Genomic DNA, 18,740 nt, shown 5'->3' on the forward strand with positions numbered 1-18,740 from the left:
CCTGCTTCTCCTCAAGCTCAGTAATTGAATCTGGGGCCTCTGAGCGCACAAACATGTGATGTTTCCTAACAAGACGCACCTCTTCCCTCATTAGTCTGCTGCGCGCGGACATGCGCACGCACCTTCCTCCCCGAGAAGAAATGAAGAAAGCTTTTATTTCGAAGCAGTTCTTACACTGTGGACTGCATAACACAACATGGCTCTATGATCACCTCCCGTGTTTACCTGTTTATTTGATCTCTGATTAATTATTTGCCGCTTTTGAAAATCTGATAATGTTTACATGTCTTTTTTAAACAACAAATTTCTCTCCATGCTTTTATTTTTGAGAATTTAGGCTTTGTCCTTGTCATCTTTTTCCTCAAATGAGAGAATTTGATTCTGAAACTTGCTGGATTTAAAATAAATATTGTCCCATTTACCTCCATTTAAAAACAGTTTTATACGAAATAACACCGTGTCATTATTTGAAGAAGAAGAAGAAAAAAAGACTCATTTTGATCAAATCTCTGCCAGAGAAAAATAAAGGGACGAACTCATATTGGCAACATGTCTAATTGATTAAATGGAATAATGACAGATTTGCTACAGCCTCGACACACAGTTTAATTGTGTCTTATTTTTTTCGATGACCAGCTGATCACCTGAAGCCTCACGTGTGACAGCTGAGCGCATGACATCGGTGCCATCCAGCAGTGTCACGGTGACACGCTCCGCACGGCGATGTGAGGTCCGAGCAGGTTGCGCCACAGCTGCAGAAGGGAGAAAGCAGAAGGAAGGCGTGTGATGTGCGGCAGGGTCGTGATGATTTACAGAAATCCAGCATGTGATAGACATTATTCTGCCGTCTCCTCCGCTGTCACAAGGACAGTTTGGAAACGGCACCAAAGGGCTCTCAAAGTCTAAACTTGACACCTTTCTCCCATTTCACATTTCTGTTCAGAAGTCAAGGCTATCTTCCTGCAACACAGAGAAAACTCCGAAATCAGAAGAACTTCTCTTGTGGGATATTTCTGAACAAAGCATCGCGATATTTAATTTACAGGTAATTAAAGTTGATATTTCACAGAGTGCGCACAGTAGTGGGGATGCTGGGGAGGTGAATGGAGGTAAAAGCACATATGTTTTATTGATTTACAGTATTAAACCCATAGAGAAACAAAAGAGAGGGAGCAGGATTGTAAAACTTTCAAACAGCGGGTAGCACTGTAATATACAGTTCAGAATCAGTTCTGATCCTCATACTGATCGCTAATATAATGCCAAGGTTTCACAGTTTCAGGAAAAGGCTTTATTCAGAGCTAAAGGTGATGATCGCAATGGTTTCTGTGCCTCCAGGGCTTCGTGATTACAGATGATAATCCACTGAAATTATTACATGAAGCTTCGTCCCCCGCGCAGCTCTTTATAAATCAGATGGGAAACCACACTGCATTCGTTTCATCGCGGGGTCTAAGAGACTTCATTGTTGACATTTAAGTGACATTTGTGCTTCATTGAGGGCCGATGGGGAACAATACACAAGTTATTAAACTGGTTCATAAATGATCACATGCTCTCATTGTAATGGGAATAACTGAAATATGAACGGATGCATCATTTTGAGCAGGAATCGTCGTTTTCAAACTCCGACCATTGATGGAGGACGCGGCATGTGACCGAAAACTACGAAAGAAGTCTCGTTGGTGGACTCCTTCTTATTTAACTTCTTATTTTTTTTTCTCCCTAAAATGACATGTAGAAGAAGCGTCAGTGAACGTCAATACTGCTCATCCTCCAGTAGAGGGCAGCACCACTCCGCAGCTCCTCATGTTGTGAAACTGGAGACGTTGTTGGGGCCCCTCCAAGATCTGGTTCCCAAACACACACAGACACAGTCTCTCTCTCTCTCTCTCTCTCTCTCTCTCTCTCTCTCTCTCTCTCTCTCTCTCTCTCTCTCTCTCTCTCTCTCGTCAAGTCAGCTTTCAGCTTTATTGGCATTGTTGCTAAAGCTAAATTCCATATTATTGGAAATTACTTTTATAATATAACTAAATAAAACTGACAAACCATTAAAAGACAACACATGAATCAATCAGTGCAATCTTAGTCTCCCAGACTCTGAGATGACCTCTTCAGGTCACTGAAATTGATAATAGGAGACAACAAAAACCAGTGAATATGCACAGCTGAGGAGCTGGAACCAGTTAATTTCTGGCATTTTTACTTTAAAGAAAGACGAATAGATTGTCAAAACTGCTGAAGATTAATGTTCTGTTGATCGACTTCTGCATTAATCAAATAATCGTTTTATCTCTCCTCTCTTCCAGCCCAGACAGAAGACTCCAGACATCACTGCAAAACAGAAAAATGAATGAACAACAAGCCAGATATTTGCTGTGCAGCCAACAGTCACTTTTCTCTCTCTCTCTCTCTCTCTCTCTCTCTCTCTCTCTCTCTCTCTCTCTCTCTCTCTCTCTGTGTTATGTGAGGGAAGGATGCATGCGAGTACTTGTCGTGACTTCTCATTTACAGCTCTGGCTTCTAGTCAGTTGGTGGAATGCAGTAACATTCCCGAGAATGTGGACTGGACCCTGGACCTGGACCTTTAGTGTGTTTGTGTGAGTGAGTGTGTGCAAATGTGTGTGTGTCTATGTTCTTTTGGTGTTTATGCGTGTGTCTGCAAATGTGCTGGCAGTGGAAACTCCAATTCAGAGTGTGTTTTGGCCGCTGGTTGGAAACATATGGGAGTGTTCACTGTGCAGTGCTGGAAATACATGAAGACCGTCTTTCCTTTTCAATCGTGAAGCCTATAAACATATTCCCACAAGAACACAGCAGCAGGGACATTGCACATAATTCTGGACCCTGCATAAAGGCTTCTCTGAGGGCCCCTCTCTGCTTCCACAGCTATTCATTCCAGTCCTCCTCACATGAGGGTCCTGCACACTCAGTCCCCACACCTCCATCAGGAGCCAGTCACCTCTAACTCTCTCTGTCTTTCTGATCTGACTCTTTCATTTCCACCCTCTTTGCAACACCGTCATCTTGTTGCTCTTCTTGTCCTCTGAAGTCCTCATTCGCGCTTTCAACTTCTCAATCAGTCTCTCCAGGTGTCCCCCTCCCTCATCTGTAAACTATAATCACAACCATCAGAAGCCATTCTGCCCTGTCATCCTGAGAGGGGAGGTGAGTGCCTTTGGTTACAATGGGAGGACGGCAAGGAGCTGCTAATCCCACCAACTCACTGAAAAACGAGGGCCGCCAGACAGTCAACACCACCACCAGGACACGGGAACTGGCTTCTGGCTGTGGACGAACGGGCTTCAAAGCTCCACTGGCTGCACTGCCAAGTTGCATGCAGTGGCCTTTCACAGCTGCAGTCAGCCACAACACAGAGCAGAGCTTGTGAAGCAGGCTGACGCAGGAAGACTTCATTTCTAGTGATGTGGTGAAGAAAAGCTGGGTACGGTCTGACCTCCTGCTGGCCACCACCTAAAAAGAAATATCACCCTGAGGTCACTTGGAAAATGTGTTAGGAAATTATTAGGCATTCTCCCTCGAAATCCTTACATGGCTTTCAGGCATTTTTCCTTTAACTTCTTTTTTTATGATCTAATTCTGGTGCCACTTACAATGCAGGCTGTGCTTAATTCATTTGCAGTGCGATACAGTAGGGAAAACAAGTTTATGACAGAACAGAACTATGCAATTTGCACTTTCCACAAAAAACGAAGAAGAAAAAAAAATCCAACAACCTCAAACTGCGACTGACGAAAATCTTTGTCTCCACTCAGTTGAAAACAGCTGCTTCGGCTGCCAAGATCTCCTCGGAGAACCGGGGAGATCGAAGCTGCGACCGCCCCGCTTCCCGGCACCGGCAGACGGTCATGGGACTGCGGGGCCCGCCGCCAGCTGGCCGGTGAGAGCATCTTTGATGTGTGACGCACCGGGGCCGACTCTCACACACAAACTGGAGGAAATGTGAAAACTCTGTTTCATTCCACTGCAATGTGAGATCATTTATATCTCACTGTTGTTTGTGGTGGAAGACATGTTGCCATCTCTATTAAAACCCTTGCAATAACTTTTCGGAGTCATGACAGGAATATTGGTACCACATGATATTAAAACTAACCACTGAGTCCCACAGACGTCATAACCGTTAAATAGACTCATTCTGAGTCCATCTACTCTGTTTGAATATTCTTCTCTGTTTTAATATTAGGGTCTGTCTGAATAGATGTTTTAGTCCCTGTTATCATCTGAACTGATGAGGTCGCTCTGAGAATCTACTGATCAAACAGGTGTTGCAGCAGGTGGATGTATCAGGTGCACCCTGAAGCCGTTGTGTGTGAGCACAGATTTGCTCGGGCTTTAGGACCGCGGGATGAGCTGGATGGGAGACAAAGTCTGCGCACCTCCACCATGTAGAAGTTAAGCGTTTGTCCTGAACCTGCTCTGTCTGTCACTCCTGCCCAGGGCTGGTGCTCCATGGATGTGGCGCTGCGCTTTAGGAGACTCGTGGGCCATTTATTTCTTTTTCTGCATTTTGGATTAGCCCTGCAGGATCTGACTTTGGTAAAATGCAATCCACTTCAAAGTTGAGTCAAAGTTCAGAAATGGGAAAGTCAAGACAGCGCTGGGCTAACTTCTGAGCGCCGAGCCACTCTTCAGCATGAGGCTGTGGGGCAGAGCTACAGCTAGCCGGACTCGGAGGACGATGCTGTGCCTCTGGCTGCTGCTCCTCGGGTTCACCCTGCTCACTCTGGCGTTCTCGGACCTCTTTAACCGAAACCACGAACAAAGTCACCAGAAACCTGGCCCTCCCCGTCGCCCCCTCCAGCGGATTCTCAGTGCACCGGACCTGGAGGTCATCGTGGAATCCCGGGACCCTGCATTAGAGCTCGGCGTCGATCTCTCCCCGCTTAAATCTCTGCAAGAGGACGAGCTTTTGTTCGTGCCATCGACGCAGGGCACCAAGACCCCCCCGCAGAAGAAGGGGAGTTACAAGGTACTTCTGCCCGGTGCAAATAAGGACGCCCGAGCCACTGCGCCTCCGACGCACGGTGAAATGGGAAAAGCAGTGCGGCTAAACCTGGAGGGTGCGGAGAGGGATGCGGAGCTATCCGCGGTGGAGAAGTACGGTTTCAACGAGGTGGTCAGCGAGAGGATATCACTACATCGTAGGCTGCCTGAGGCGCGCCATCCAGAGTGAGTGCCCAGTGGCCAAAGCGCACGACTGAAAAGATTCACCAAAACGCTTGCGCTGGGACATACCTCTTTGGTATTGAGTTAGGTTGAAAGTTAATGAAGTTGTCGCTTTGACAGTGCGAATTTGTCTGTAACAGGTGTTTACGGGAGAAGTACAGCGAGTCGCTCCCGTCGGCCAGTGTTGTTATCTGTTTCCATGACGAGGCTTGGTCCACGCTGCTGCGCACCGTGCACAGCGTGCTTGACACGGCACCCAAGCAGTTTCTGCAAGAGGTTCTGCTGGTGGACGACCTGAGCCAGCACGGTTAGTCTCCCTGTCTGTCCACATCCATCCATCCACTTGACCCGTGCATGACCACAGTGAATCTGTCTCTGTTCACCTCTCAGGTCACCTGAAGAGTGTGCTAAGTGAGTATGTGTCCCATCTGGACGAGGTGCGTTTGATTCGCAGCACCAGGCGCCTGGGCGTTGGAGGGTGCCGTGCTCTGGGTGCTGCCAGAGCTGCGGGGGAGGTGCTGGTGTTCATGGACTCCCACTGTGAATGCCAGAGGGGCTGGCTGGAACCACTGCTGGAGAGAGTGGCCCAGGACAGGTAATATTTACTCCAGTTATCTGCAAGAATAATGAATAACAGGACAAATGCCTTGAAATTAAACGATTCCAGTAGAATCACCTCCAATGTAAACTGCTCTCTTGGTCAAAGCCAGAAGTTTAAAATGTAAGATGGCCAGAGCTTCATAATGAAGAATAATTAACATCTACATAAACATTTGGTTTGGAAAACACTCAAACGAGCAGTTGCGCTCTAGATCAGCCGTCCCCATACACCGGGCCACGGACCGGACCATTTGGTACCGGGCCGCACAGAGAGAATTAACAAAAAATATTGCATTGATCATCAGAGTCTGAAAGAAGTTTTATTTTGAAAATCAGGTGCATCCGCCTGTGCCTCTGTACACATGTCAAACATTCACACGGGATCCGACCTGACACACACACACACACACACACACACACACACACACACACACACACACACACACACACACACACACACACACACAATGATAAAAATAATGATAACCCGGTACCTACCGACCCGGCAATGTCCTGGGAAATTTCCGAGTCGGTCCTGGGTAAGTTCCGGGACTTTGCCGGGACCGATCCGGAACCTTCTTGGAACTTACCCGGGACCGACCCGGAAATTTCCCGGGACATTGCCGGGACCGACCCGGGACATTGCCGGGACCAACCCGGAACTTACCCAGGTCTGACCCAGGACACAAACACACTAATAATAATAATAATAATAACTATGCTGGTCTGGCAAATTATTGCTTTACGTGAAACCGGTCCGTTGCGCAAAAAAAAGGTTGGGGACCGCTGCTCTAGATTTCTGCTCGTTTCTCTGTTGTGTTCTGCTGTTTGACAGAACCACTTGAGAGAAGTGAGAAGATGGAGGGTTCAGAGTTATCAGTTGTCCTGCCTCATTAGTCAGGCAGGGGATACATGTGCCGTGTGTGTGTATCCAAAGCTCAGCTCATGATTTGGCTCTGGTCTTGTGTCTCAGGCTGCCTGCAGCGTGGCTCTAATTAGACTAGGTAATTAGGTTGAACTCTCAGACCTGGAATCTGCAACCACTCAAGTCTCTCGGCCACATTTTTGACCCTTCTCCCATTTCTCGCTCTCTTTCTTCCCCCTTTAATCTCTTCATTCCATTTCCTCTGAGCATCGCATCACACTCGGCCTCTCGGAAGAAATATTTCAAATAACATATGTGACCCAGAACAGACCCCAACAGAGGACAGCGTGTGTCTCTAAACCTGGCCTCTGTGAGATGAGCCTGAAACACACACTGACGAGGAAACATTTGTCTTTTTCTCACTGCCAATCTCACTGCAAACAGACGTAGAATAATAAGTGAGAATGTAGCCATGTTTTTATTCTTCCAAGTCTCTGACTGACAGGAACACATTTCTCATTCATAACATCAGCCTCACTTTGCATCAGCCCACTCGATGAAAGTCAGTGAAAAAAACTCAAATTTGAGTATAAAAGTGACTATTTGGATGAACATGGTGTCTCCATCCAGGACCAGAGTGGTTTCCCCCATCGTGGATGTGATAGACTGGCAGACCTTTCAGTACAATGCCACCCAGTGGCCAGTTAGGGGAGTGTTCGACTGGAGGCTTGACTTCTACTGGGAATCTAACTCTCAGCTGCAGGATAAGGATCCAGACTCTGCTGTTCAAGCTGTGCGGTGAGTTTTCATGGCATGAGTTTATGTCTGAAAAAGTTGGGTTTTATTTGGAGTAATGTTGTGCGAAGCCCAAGAGGAAGCACTGACCAAATTGGCTTTTTTTAATGTTTTATTGGTGCAGAATTGATATTCTGCATTTTGAAAAGTGTAGCAAATGAGAGACATGTATGAATTTAATTTCTTTATTCTTGGCTAATGTTTCCTGTCTTGAGGTTTAGGCCCCCCAAAGGGTTTGCAAGATAGACCTGAGGGGCCATGAGATGATTAACAAGTAAGAAATGATGAGAAAAACAACAACTATGTATTAACTACATAAAATTGACTAATTTTTCAGATATTTTCTCTCACTGTTGCAATTTTCTTGTGAATTACTGTGTGGTTCAACCTCTTTATAGGCCTATAAAACACATTCTTAAAAAAAAAAAAGTAAAAATTCTCTTTGCTTGCTCATAATAATATATTATTAGTAAGATGTGAGTTAGCTTTGATTTGTTGTAAAGGCTCATGAGCCAGAAAGGTAAGGAAGCACTGCTCTGGGCTGTGTGCTGTCAATCTGTCTTTGTTAACTGTGACTGTAATACTCAGTTACTTATGTGTCTCTGCTCCACTGACACGGAGACAAATTCCTGTGTTTGTTCTTGGCCAGTAAAGTGATTCTGATTCTGTCTGTGACAGGAGCCCAGCATTAGGAGGCGGAGTTGTGGCCATCGACAGACACTTTTTTCACAGTGTGGGAGCCTTCGACCCGGGGATGCTGCTGTGGGGAGAGGAACAAATTGAGCTGTCAATCAGAGTAATGCAAGCATTTTCATGATCAATTTTCAATTCAAATCCTCCAATAATTAACCTGCCCACACAACACAGGGGGGAAGACAGATTGCTTTTGTTTTTCATCTTCTGAGTGATTCAGTTGCTTTTTGTTAGGGCCTCAGGAATGCTGTGCTGGGACATGATAACTTTTGCAAATGGGAATCTCAGGTTGAATAGTGGTTTGGGAATGTCTGGGCAATTTGACAAACGCACAAGTATGAGAGGAAAATGTTCCCTGACTGCTTGTTTTCCTGTGACCATTAAAATGCATATGGTTAAAGTGTAGCATGTTCTGTGAAAGATTAAAATGCAGCATGACAAAAGATAATTTGTGCAATGTGCAAAGTATAGTTTTACTCGTCATGCTTTCTTAGGATGTTATTTAAGAGAATCAAAGCCCTTGATAAAGCTGTCTTGTTGTCCTAGGTGTGGTCATGTGGGGGTTCCATGGAAGTGGTTCCCTGTTCCCGTGTGGCTCACCTAGACCGTCACCACCTGCCCTACCAGTTCCCAGACCAGGAGCTGCTTCAGAGGAACAAGATCCGGATTGCAGACACCTGGATGGATGCATACAGGAAGATCTTCTATAGGAGAGACACACTTGCTCATTTCATCAGGCAGGTACGTATGTTTGGTTTTTAAGATTTGGTCAAGAGACTGGTTGGTGAATGTACCAAATACAACCCCCCCCCCCCCCCCCCCAATAACATAATTGCTCTTTCTTTTGTTCAGTCTGAGAGCCCAAACATCACAGAGCGTCTGCGGCTAAAGAGGAGTCTAGGATGTAGGAACTTCCACTGGTACCTGATGACAGTTTATCCACAACTTTACATCCCCCAGGACAGACCTGCACTGTCAGGCGAGGTAGCACACACACACACACACACACACACACACACACACACACACACACACACACACACACACACACACACACACACACACACACACACACACACACAGTGTCTCCACCATATATGATGGCCTTGGTTATAATGGCTTCCTCTTGGCTGAATCAGAGGTGTAGGCCACCTCTAAAACAGACACTGACCTGGACTCTTCATTGACCACCACAACATCTGGTGTATTGGCAGAAAGATGCGAAGAATATCTGGGCTACAACTGCTGGGAAGGAACATGGAAGCTGTGACACAGGAATGCTTGTGCATTCTCATCGAGGCTGGAAAATGGTTTGATCCATCCACTTTCTCGTACTTTGTACGGTCCTTTGTAAGAATAACAGCCATTCAAGGTGTGTAATATAGTTTCAGCAACCTGTTCTGTGGTGTGATGCAAACAGTGAGGGGCCTAAGCAGAAGGAGACCAGATAGAGAGGTTGAGTCTGGTGGGCTTGTGGTCTGGCTTTTATTGTCAATGTGACAATGTCCTCATTGAGTGCAGTGATGTGAGGAATGAGTGAGACACAGAATCATCAGCAGAGGGATTATGTGCAAGTTTTCCCTGAAGTTTTAGTCTAGTCCAGTGTTGTTGCTCTTGTTGTTGATGTTGGAATAAATCCATAAGAGTTTGCCAGGCAGCTGTAGGTCTTAGCAGGAGGCTGCGTCCACTGTGTGAGGCTGTTGCCTTGACGGAGGGTCAGTTATAATGTCCTCTGAGACCCTCACAGTCTCTAAGTCAGACTGCACGCCCACTTCAGGGATGCTTAAGTTTGGACATAAAGTTCATTCAAATGCAGCCAGTCCATCCAAACTCTTACGTTTTCTAAGATCCTGGAGCAGAGAAGATTGTGCCAGTTCTTGAACTTCCTTGTCATTTTAATTCAGCACAATGAGAAGCTGGGAAATCCACATGCTGGTATAAATCCATGCCATCTTTCCCATTGGGGATAAAAACAAAATGTCACAGGTGCTGTGTGTATTCAGGCAAAGCCCCTTTGGCACCAAGCTCACTGTTTTATCGTTCATTTCACTTAGCACCCCCAGTTTAATGTGGGCGTTGGAGAGCAGATGTTGTATTTTAGACATTATTTGCCACCTGTCTGATGGCACAGGGCATCTGTCAGTCAGGTCCAACCTGGATGTGAACTCAGACTAGATGATGTTGCCCGGCTCCCTTTATTCTCCTGCAATGTTGAATGTGTGTCCAAGATAAATGCATGTCTCATGGAGGGAGGATACATGCATGAGTTTTGTGGCTATGTATCAACTTTCCTCCTCTCATTCAGAACAGTACACACACACACACACACACACACACACACACACACACACACACACACACACACACACACACACACACACACACACACACACACACTCTACTACTGCTCCTTGATGGACATGACAGACTGATGTGTCCCATTTGTGCTTGTTTGAAGCTGTATAATGTCGGCACTGGCAGCTGCGCAGACTACCCCCGAGGGCAGGGACTGCAGGATGGGGCCATGAACATAGCACCATGCAGCGGGACGGGCAGCCAGGTAACCATAACACCAGCTGTGAAAGTTGAAGAAATACAGGTAACACACAGTGGCAAAGATGATCTCTCTTGTCATCGCAGCACTGCGATCTAAACACTGAGTTCGAAGTGCGGTGGGGTCCCATGGGGGCTTTGTGTTTGGACGTCAGGGCAGAGAGGGCGGTCTTATCTCCGTGCCCCACACAGCGACCAACCCTCAGCAGACTCCGGTGGAAGTTCATAAAGGCAAGGCAGAGAATTAAACTTTTTTTGTTGTATTTCTGAATAAATCCACATGGTCACGGTGGGCATTCAGCTGTCTCCGTGTGTCTGTTTTATGCTTCAGCTGAGCGGACAACTTGTTCACCAGCAGTCCCAGTTGTGTCTGGAGGCTGTAAAGGAGGGAGGGCTCCCGCAAAGCAGCCCAAGAGAAGTCAACACCAAAACAGGAGGACTCTTCCTGCGCCCCTGCACCCATCACCCCAGACAACAGTGGCATTTTGAGCAACTGGTAGCTCCTAAAGGTGCCTGAGTGCACGGAGCAAGTAAATCCAGGCACTATGCAGGGTAGCATTCAGTAGTGAAATGGTGCAGGAAAATACACAACATTTCATTTTTCGCTCCACTTTGCCACTCAGCTGTTTTGTTCCTGTTTTAAGGATTGCAAATATAATTAAATAACAGATTGTCTAAAATGATAAGAAACAAGGTATGATTATGTTGGAATAAGTCTTTATTTAAAATCGCTTTTTTAGGAATATCTATTATTGTCTTGTATTAATGTACATTTAATCATACACAGTGGGAATAACATGTCGAGAAAATGATCTTAAATGATTTTGTACTGCAGTAAAAGATTTGATTAATTCATGTGTAAATGTTGTTGTTTTATTCTGAAAGGTCGAAGTATTCAGCCAACAGAATCACAACCAAGCATGAGCCAAAAATCATTATATGCGTTATCCCTCCCATTTCATTGTCAGTAATTGCCCCCAAATTTTCCTTGGCCTACAGTAGATTTTAGTCAGATTTCTTCTGCAGTGAAACTTCATCTTCTACATCACCAGTTCACACTTCCTTTGTCCTTATCTTAAAGTAAAGTTCAGATAAAAAACAGGGTAATGTCACACTAGGGTAGGTAGATTGGGATCAGGCACAAACATAGATGTACAACAAACTAGATGATCTAAGAATTTAAATCTGAGGACAGTGATCATATGAAAGACTTAAATATAGACGTAAACATTTGTGTTCTTTTGGTCTGGGTCTGTTTTTCGTGTTTTTACTTATTGTGCTTTTTACATGTCTGCTATTCATTGACATCTTGACTTGTCATAGTAGGAAAAAGCACAGGGGTCACCAATAACATTAAGGATGGCTCCGTTCTATTCAAGTGTCCCAGTCAGCCATGGCAGTGTGACAGTGAGCCAATGATATGAGACACTGAAACTGAGTTTTACTACTTATTTTTACTACTACATCTGTACTTTTCGTACTGTGGAAACCTCAAGTGCAACAAAACAGGAGCGAGCAGCAGTCTGCACACACTCACAGTCCTGAGAGGTGGGAACACCTGTGTGAGCAAACCATCAGAGTTTGAATAAGCACTGATGAATCAGTCATTAACAACCCCAAAATTGTAATATTCTAAAATATTTTATTCATTCTTAATGTGTTTGAAATCATTGCACTCTTATTTACCTTATACATGTTCATTCCTTATCAGCTGTCAACAGCAGAGGGAGCCATCTGCCTTCATAATCTTTTCTAAACTCCCAGATGATCACTTTGTTATTGTTCCACATGAATGACCTCACCATTTGATTTTCTTAATCGACTTTCTATAAAGATGTGCTCATCTAAACTTTCTGTGGCTTGGAGCTAAATAAGCATGTTGTACAGTAAGTCTAGCATGCGACAGTAATGTCCTGATGTGACTGAGAAGAGTGGATGCGGTCCAGAATGGCCAGACTACTGTCTACTGTGTTCTTGTGTCCAAGTATCTACTGTAATTCACAGCTCAATTATAACTGAAGGTCGTACTTAAACCATAAAGCCCAAGGTTAGGATGGCAACTGGCATACAGGGAAGGACCCTGACTCTCTCCTCACCCCCAAGCATTGAACGCTCATAACCGCCTACACCCTGCCACAGTAATGCTCTTCTAAACCCATGGTGCACTTAGCCCAGTCAAGTACACAGCACCTTTTCAATATAAAGGATCATATGGTATGTCTGCAGCTTCAGGGCATAGGTCAAACACTTGGATGGTCAACATGTTTTCGATTAGACCGTTTTCTCTCTGTTACATAACTATAGGCTACTGAGCTGTTGTGAAAGAGGAGCAACGTCTCTCTACTTTGGGTCTTCAGAGGACGGCAAGAGGTCACACACTCTTTGTATGGCTACTTTCACCGTGCAAAGCAAGGCAGTTTTGCCCAGCAGACTGCAGGACATAAGAGAGTCTATACGCTGGCATAATATTGGTACAACACATACGAAATGAAACGACAAAGCCAGCGACGTGTCTGACAATTTAGGCGTAATGTTTTTCGACAGCTCAAAATGTTTAACACTGTTTTACCTCTTTGATATTTAATGACTTTTACTAATTCATGAGAATTACTTGTATACATCGTTTTGCGTCAATGACATATTTCATAAGTCTGCTAAAGGAAGTGACTAATCATTTCTGATGTGAGTCTCTGAGACCCCACATCATGTTTAAATACAATGCATTTTCATAATTCTCTATATCTGTGATTGGAGAGGATGCACACATTATATATACAGTATATATAAACACATATATACATACAACTGTTGAAGCCCATAATAACATTTGATGTAATTATAATGGTCATGGCCCATATTTTATCACCTTCATAATAATGTGCAAGCCCAGTTTGTGACAAAGGGGAGGGTTATCACTTCATCCTTTTCTCTATTATGTTGTGTAATTGGGTCTGAACAAAAGAAAAAAAAATGCTCAGACTTCTTATATTTGCAGAGAGCAGACTAGCCTATAATTCGTGCATCAGACCTGTCGTACCTGTCAGCACCATTGTGCATCCAGGCTAACACAAAGGACCTGTGAAGAGAGAGAGGAAATGAAAGTGAAAAAGGACCTGAGACTGTAGCTCTGACACCCCTGTTGGAAACTCCCGCTACTGCCTGTTTCATGATATTTTATTCTAAATACTGCAACCTATAGGGATCTCAGGTGTCACTTTATATTGCCGGATATGATAAGATGTGTGAAAATGTCCCAGTAGAGGATGTAAAATGAGTCAACCACAGAGGTCTCTGTAAGTCTCTCAGCAATAACCAGTGAGGTTGAACATGCTAATAAAGCCGCACCCTTTACTGTTATACAGAGAGGTAATACAATATGTTTGATAGTGAAATGGCATCTGGTGGAGCTGTGGTCCAACACTTATTTACTGGCAGACATTAAATTCCATTGAAGACTGGCATCTTGTTAAGACTTCCTGACGAATGTTCTGAATGATAATTTGCAAATTTCTTACACTGGGAGGAATTAGGAGGAAACTTAATCAAACTTTTACAGTCATCAAAGTTGTTGTTTTTACCTGAATATGTTTGAATATATTTATCAGGATAAACCCCTTGAAATGTCTTGTTTTTGAGGGGTCCCAACATATGTCACAATCACCACATAAGATAAAACGCACACATGAAATAAGAAAAACTCCATCTGAATATGTGTCAGCATCTGGTTTGTTTTAACTCTCCACTGATTTTGTTGCAAATATCTCCTTCTGTCTGCATTCATAAGCTCCTTCTCCTGAGACTCTTCTTCTACTGTTCTACCTCCTCTCCACAAGCTGTCCTCCTTCCCCATCGCTGCATGTGACCTTTTGCCTGCCCTCCCCTCCCCTGTGTCTCCCATCACGACCATCTTCCATCTCATCTCCATGAGGTGGGTGTGATAAATACGGCGAACACCCCCATCAAATGCTGATCGCCACTGGACGTGTCACATCCTCACCAGCCACCCAACAAAAACCACACACGTGCACGCACGCACACAAACACACACATCTTCTGGTAGACTCAGACGGATGTGAGCTGCTGTGGCGCAGGGAGCTGGGGCATCTTTATGAAGATCCATGGGGCCATTTCACCAAGGACGGAGGTGGCTGTACTTACTGTGCGCGCCTTCAGAGCCTTGGGTCTTCTTCAACAAACGCTTTTGTTTCCAGTGATTCTTAATGTGCTTGTTGTGCAATTAGGTCTATGTGGATGAGCCTCAGGAGCCGGCACTGGCACTGAGCAAAGATTTACTGCGTTAAAATGTGACAAAAACTTGGCTTGCAGCAGCAATTAGGGTCAGAGACAAAAACGGCTTAGAAAGTTCCTGGTGACACAAACACTTTATAAAGGCATTGTTTAAATTGAGTGTTTTAGTGATACCTATATTTGTGTAACACATCAAATACTTGAAAAACGGTCTTCCAGGGCAAGAGATCAATTTGGAAATGTTGTAAGATGAAAATACTACTACTGAAGGGTGGGGCTGAAATATGAATTATGGTGAATAGGTAGTGGGACTAATTTGTGAAATTTGATGACAAATTGAAAAACACAGTGAAGAAAAAAATGAATGAAAAGAAAAGGATAACTTGCTTATATAGAAATTAATGACTTGATAAAGACATTTCATTGAATAATCATCTTAATTGGTTCTGTCTGTGTGTCATTTATCACATTAGCATTAGGGAAAACATTTATTGTGTAACTTGTGAACCACATGTCAAGCATAAACAAAGCTTACAAGCCCTAAATGAACAGTGAGCTGATTAACTGCTGTGTGCTGCGCTCAAACCACAGGCCCTTCAATGGCATCACACAGCTGATTGACAGGCCAGGCCGTGGTCATACTGGATTTAACAAGCATGCAAGATGTGTTTGGAGATTTCGCTTCCACTTCCACACAGAGAGATGTTACATAAACTAGTCTGGCAAAGGACCAGAAGTTGAATGTGTCACCTTTATTTTTACCACTTTATCACCCATACAGCCCTCTTATGGCTTCTCTGCTTCACAATGGAAAGCAAAAGCACGGACAGCAGAATTAACACAGAAAAATGTATGGAACCGTTTGTGTCCCCAAAACACAGGTCAAAATGGTAAAGTTGCAGCTAATCAGCAAAGAGGAAATGAGAATAAACCCTCTCTCTCTTCATTTTGTAATGTCATTTTTTGGCTAATTATCATAGAAAACCACTGCATCACACAACAGACTGAAAAGGTACATCATGTGCAGCTGTCTAACAGTGTTCAGTGGTGCCAGATGTCCACATTCAGACTAATGCCTTCTCTCTTCTTCAATAAATGAATGAGCATTTTAGTCCAGACTTTTCAACAGGGACCCTTACATCAGTGTTGCATCAACACAATGGAAGACATCTTTTTAGCAAGAGCTCTACATGGTGACGATCCTCCTATCTGCTGCTTTAAAATGCCACACTACTCACTGACAGGTGAGCAACAATAGAGGTAATTTAGCGGCCGTTCCGTGGCCTCGCTTGATGGGCATAGCCACACCTCCACTTCTTAGAGAAGAAACCACCATTAATCTCCACTTCTGACATGCATATTGTTCTGTCACCCCTCCCACCACCACCACCACTTGTACCGCAGCACCCAGGGGAGCAACTCAGACTCATTTATCAAACACAGAAGATGTCCTGCAAGCTTCCCTCCTCCCTTCCTGCTTTACAACAATGCAAATAGAACTATTTGGATGTGCAACAGCTGTCGCCGTCTCACCCAGAGTGGAACAGATAAATGTTAAGCCGCTGTGTGGATCTTTCTCTGTGTTTCACGTGTGTGTGTGTGTGTGTGTTCTCATACGCTGCCTGCATACAGACACTCAATAAATTTGGACGTACACAAAACCAGAACCACGCACAAGTCAGGCCTCACACACTGGAACAAAAACATAATGTGTCCTTGGTTCAGCACACAGCTCGGCCTCTTTTCTTTAGCAAGCAGCCTATCAGATCTCAGTGAGGGCTGAATGGAAGCACCACAGCTGGCAGATTTCAGCATATCTCCGTCAAGTCTGGGGAGATGAAAGGAGAGAAATGGACAGATTTTTATTACCTGAGAGAGAATTTCTGGACAGCGGTGGTGCTTTTCAGTACTGAAATCTGTGAGGGACGAGTGAAGAGGTTCTTTTCATTGGGATAAAGTGCTCATTTGAATGGAAGAGTGAATGTGTTTGCGTGTGTTTGTGCATGTGTGTGTGTGTGTGTGTGTGTTCAGATGAAAAGACTGAACGGGAATGAATAGTTGCTGAATTTGGGTCAGGGCCATCATTAAACAACGTGAAAAGAGTGGATTAAACAGACGCACAGCAACAGAGGGAATGTGAAACACAGGGTTAAAAGCACATTATGTGTAAACATGAATGTTCATACATCAACAGCACATCACTTTGCTGCATTTCCATGTCTACTCTATCATCCTCTCCATCCTGCTGAGTCAGACCCAACTTTAATCAAAAATCATAAGTGGTGGGAAAGAGGAAACTAAGGGTGCAAAGGAGGAAGGCAGATGGGCCTCAGTTTGTTAATGACAGCTTGTGGGAAGCAGTGAATAAAAGATGAGTTTGCTAGCAGGTGGATAAAGCGAGGCATAAACAGCCAGGATGGGATTGTCTGAACACCATTAAATATGGATGGGTCTTCAAGACCCCAGGCTAAATAACAGCATTCCCACAGATGTGCTGGAGGCGCTGTTAAATACACATATAATCATGCTCTGAGCAAACACACCCCACCCACCTGCAAGTCCCTTCTCAGTAAAACACACAAGAAATTGTCTACGCGGCGAATATTTTGATGACATACATGTCTTCATTTTCACATCAGTGCACCCTCAAAATCATTTACACACACACACACACACACACACACACACACACACACACACACACACACACACACACACACACACACACACACACACACACACACACACACACACACACACATTAATAAACACACATCCCGCCACGCACACACACACCTTGACACAGTTGTACAGTACCTCCATGATAAACCCATAAAGTATATCTCACGTGCATGCATGTAGTCCATCCTCTCCACTTCCTCACACAGACAAACACACACACAGTGGAGCAGCACTTCACCAGGTGAGAGCAGCTGGACCTATGACAGATGTGTCAATGTGATCCACGGCACACATTGCTCAGTTTTCACCCCCTGCCCGTGTCACCCGTGGGACATGACAATGGCCATGCTTTCACCACAGATGAAGCGTAGCAGCAGCTTATGAAAGGCCAACACACACGCATGCACAAAACAAACACACACTATTATAAACATAATGAGGATAAGCAACACTCGTGCATGACAGAGATCTGGTGCTATTAAATTTGTGTGTTTGTGTGTGGTTTTGTTGTTGTTTCAGCAACATGTCAGCTGCAAATCAATGACACAAATGTAAGTTTGTTAGACTAAATGATGTGGAACAAGCTCATATGATTCACAAATTCTGCACAACTTTTCCTCCATCAGTATTCATCTCTGAGTGTATGAACCATGCAACAAGCTATATTGTGGGCAGTAGACAGGCATCTTCAAGATGTCTGTGTTTTTTGTCACATCAAAAAATCCATAATGTTGATGATGATCTGTGTGTGTTTCCATGCTAGCAGCATGCTGCTTTTGCTATAATCCAAGGACATTGTGCACTCACCCACTGATTTAACACTGTTAAGACGTCACTTTGACTTCCAAAACAAAAAAAAAAACTGAGCTAAATCATGACCTTCAACTTCCATCAATCAATGTATTGCACACATGGATTAGAATAATATAATATATAAAATATGCATAATATACTTTAAATGTGGTTTGGAAAAGAGAAAAGGTTGGTCCTGGTTTCCTGGTTGTGATGACCTCTAATAACCTCTTTCCAGCTTTTCCAACATTGCACAAAAACAAAAGGCCAGGACATAACAGTCATATTTGTTGTTTATTAGCATAACAGTTGTTTTTTTTTT

At 44.2% G+C, this 18,740-nt stretch overlaps 1 protein-coding gene across 1 annotated transcript; it reads left to right on the forward strand.

The window, feature by feature from the left end:
* The first annotated feature begins 4,442 nt into the window (after positions 1 to 4,442).
* On the forward strand, positions 4,443 to 11,545 carry LOC139346209 (polypeptide N-acetylgalactosaminyltransferase 15-like). The gene is made up of 10 exons (XM_070985167.1): positions 4,443 to 5,193; positions 5,331 to 5,497; positions 5,581 to 5,785; positions 7,286 to 7,453; positions 8,129 to 8,246; positions 8,690 to 8,884; positions 8,996 to 9,127; positions 10,602 to 10,703; positions 10,784 to 10,927; positions 11,028 to 11,545. Exons 1-10 carry the CDS (start codon positions 4,658 to 4,660, stop codon positions 11,211 to 11,213), a joined length of 1,953 nt encoding a protein of 650 aa, XP_070841268.1. The 5' UTR covers positions 4,443 to 4,657; the 3' UTR covers positions 11,214 to 11,545.
* Positions 11,546 to 18,740: the final 7,195 nt, after the last annotated feature.

Source organism: Chaetodon trifascialis, chromosome 17 (genome assembly GCF_039877785.1).
Source record: "Chaetodon trifascialis isolate fChaTrf1 chromosome 17, fChaTrf1.hap1, whole genome shotgun sequence".
NCBI classification, from domain to species: Eukaryota; Metazoa; Chordata; class Actinopteri; order Chaetodontiformes; family Chaetodontidae; genus Chaetodon; species Chaetodon trifascialis.

Excerpts from the sequence above, each read along its gene's own strand:
- LOC139346209 (XM_070985167.1), top strand. The coding sequence starts at position 4,658 with ATGAGGCTGTGGGGCAGAGCTACAGCTAGCCGGACTCGGAGGACGATG. Across the intron at positions 5,498-5,580 it reads GGACGACCTGAGCCAGCACG|GTCACCTGAAGAGTGTGCTA; the intron begins GTTAGTCTCCCT and ends TTCACCTCTCAG. Across the intron at positions 10,704-10,783 it reads GCAGCGGGACGGGCAGCCAG|CACTGCGATCTAAACACTGA; the intron begins GTAACCATAACA and ends TTGTCATCGCAG.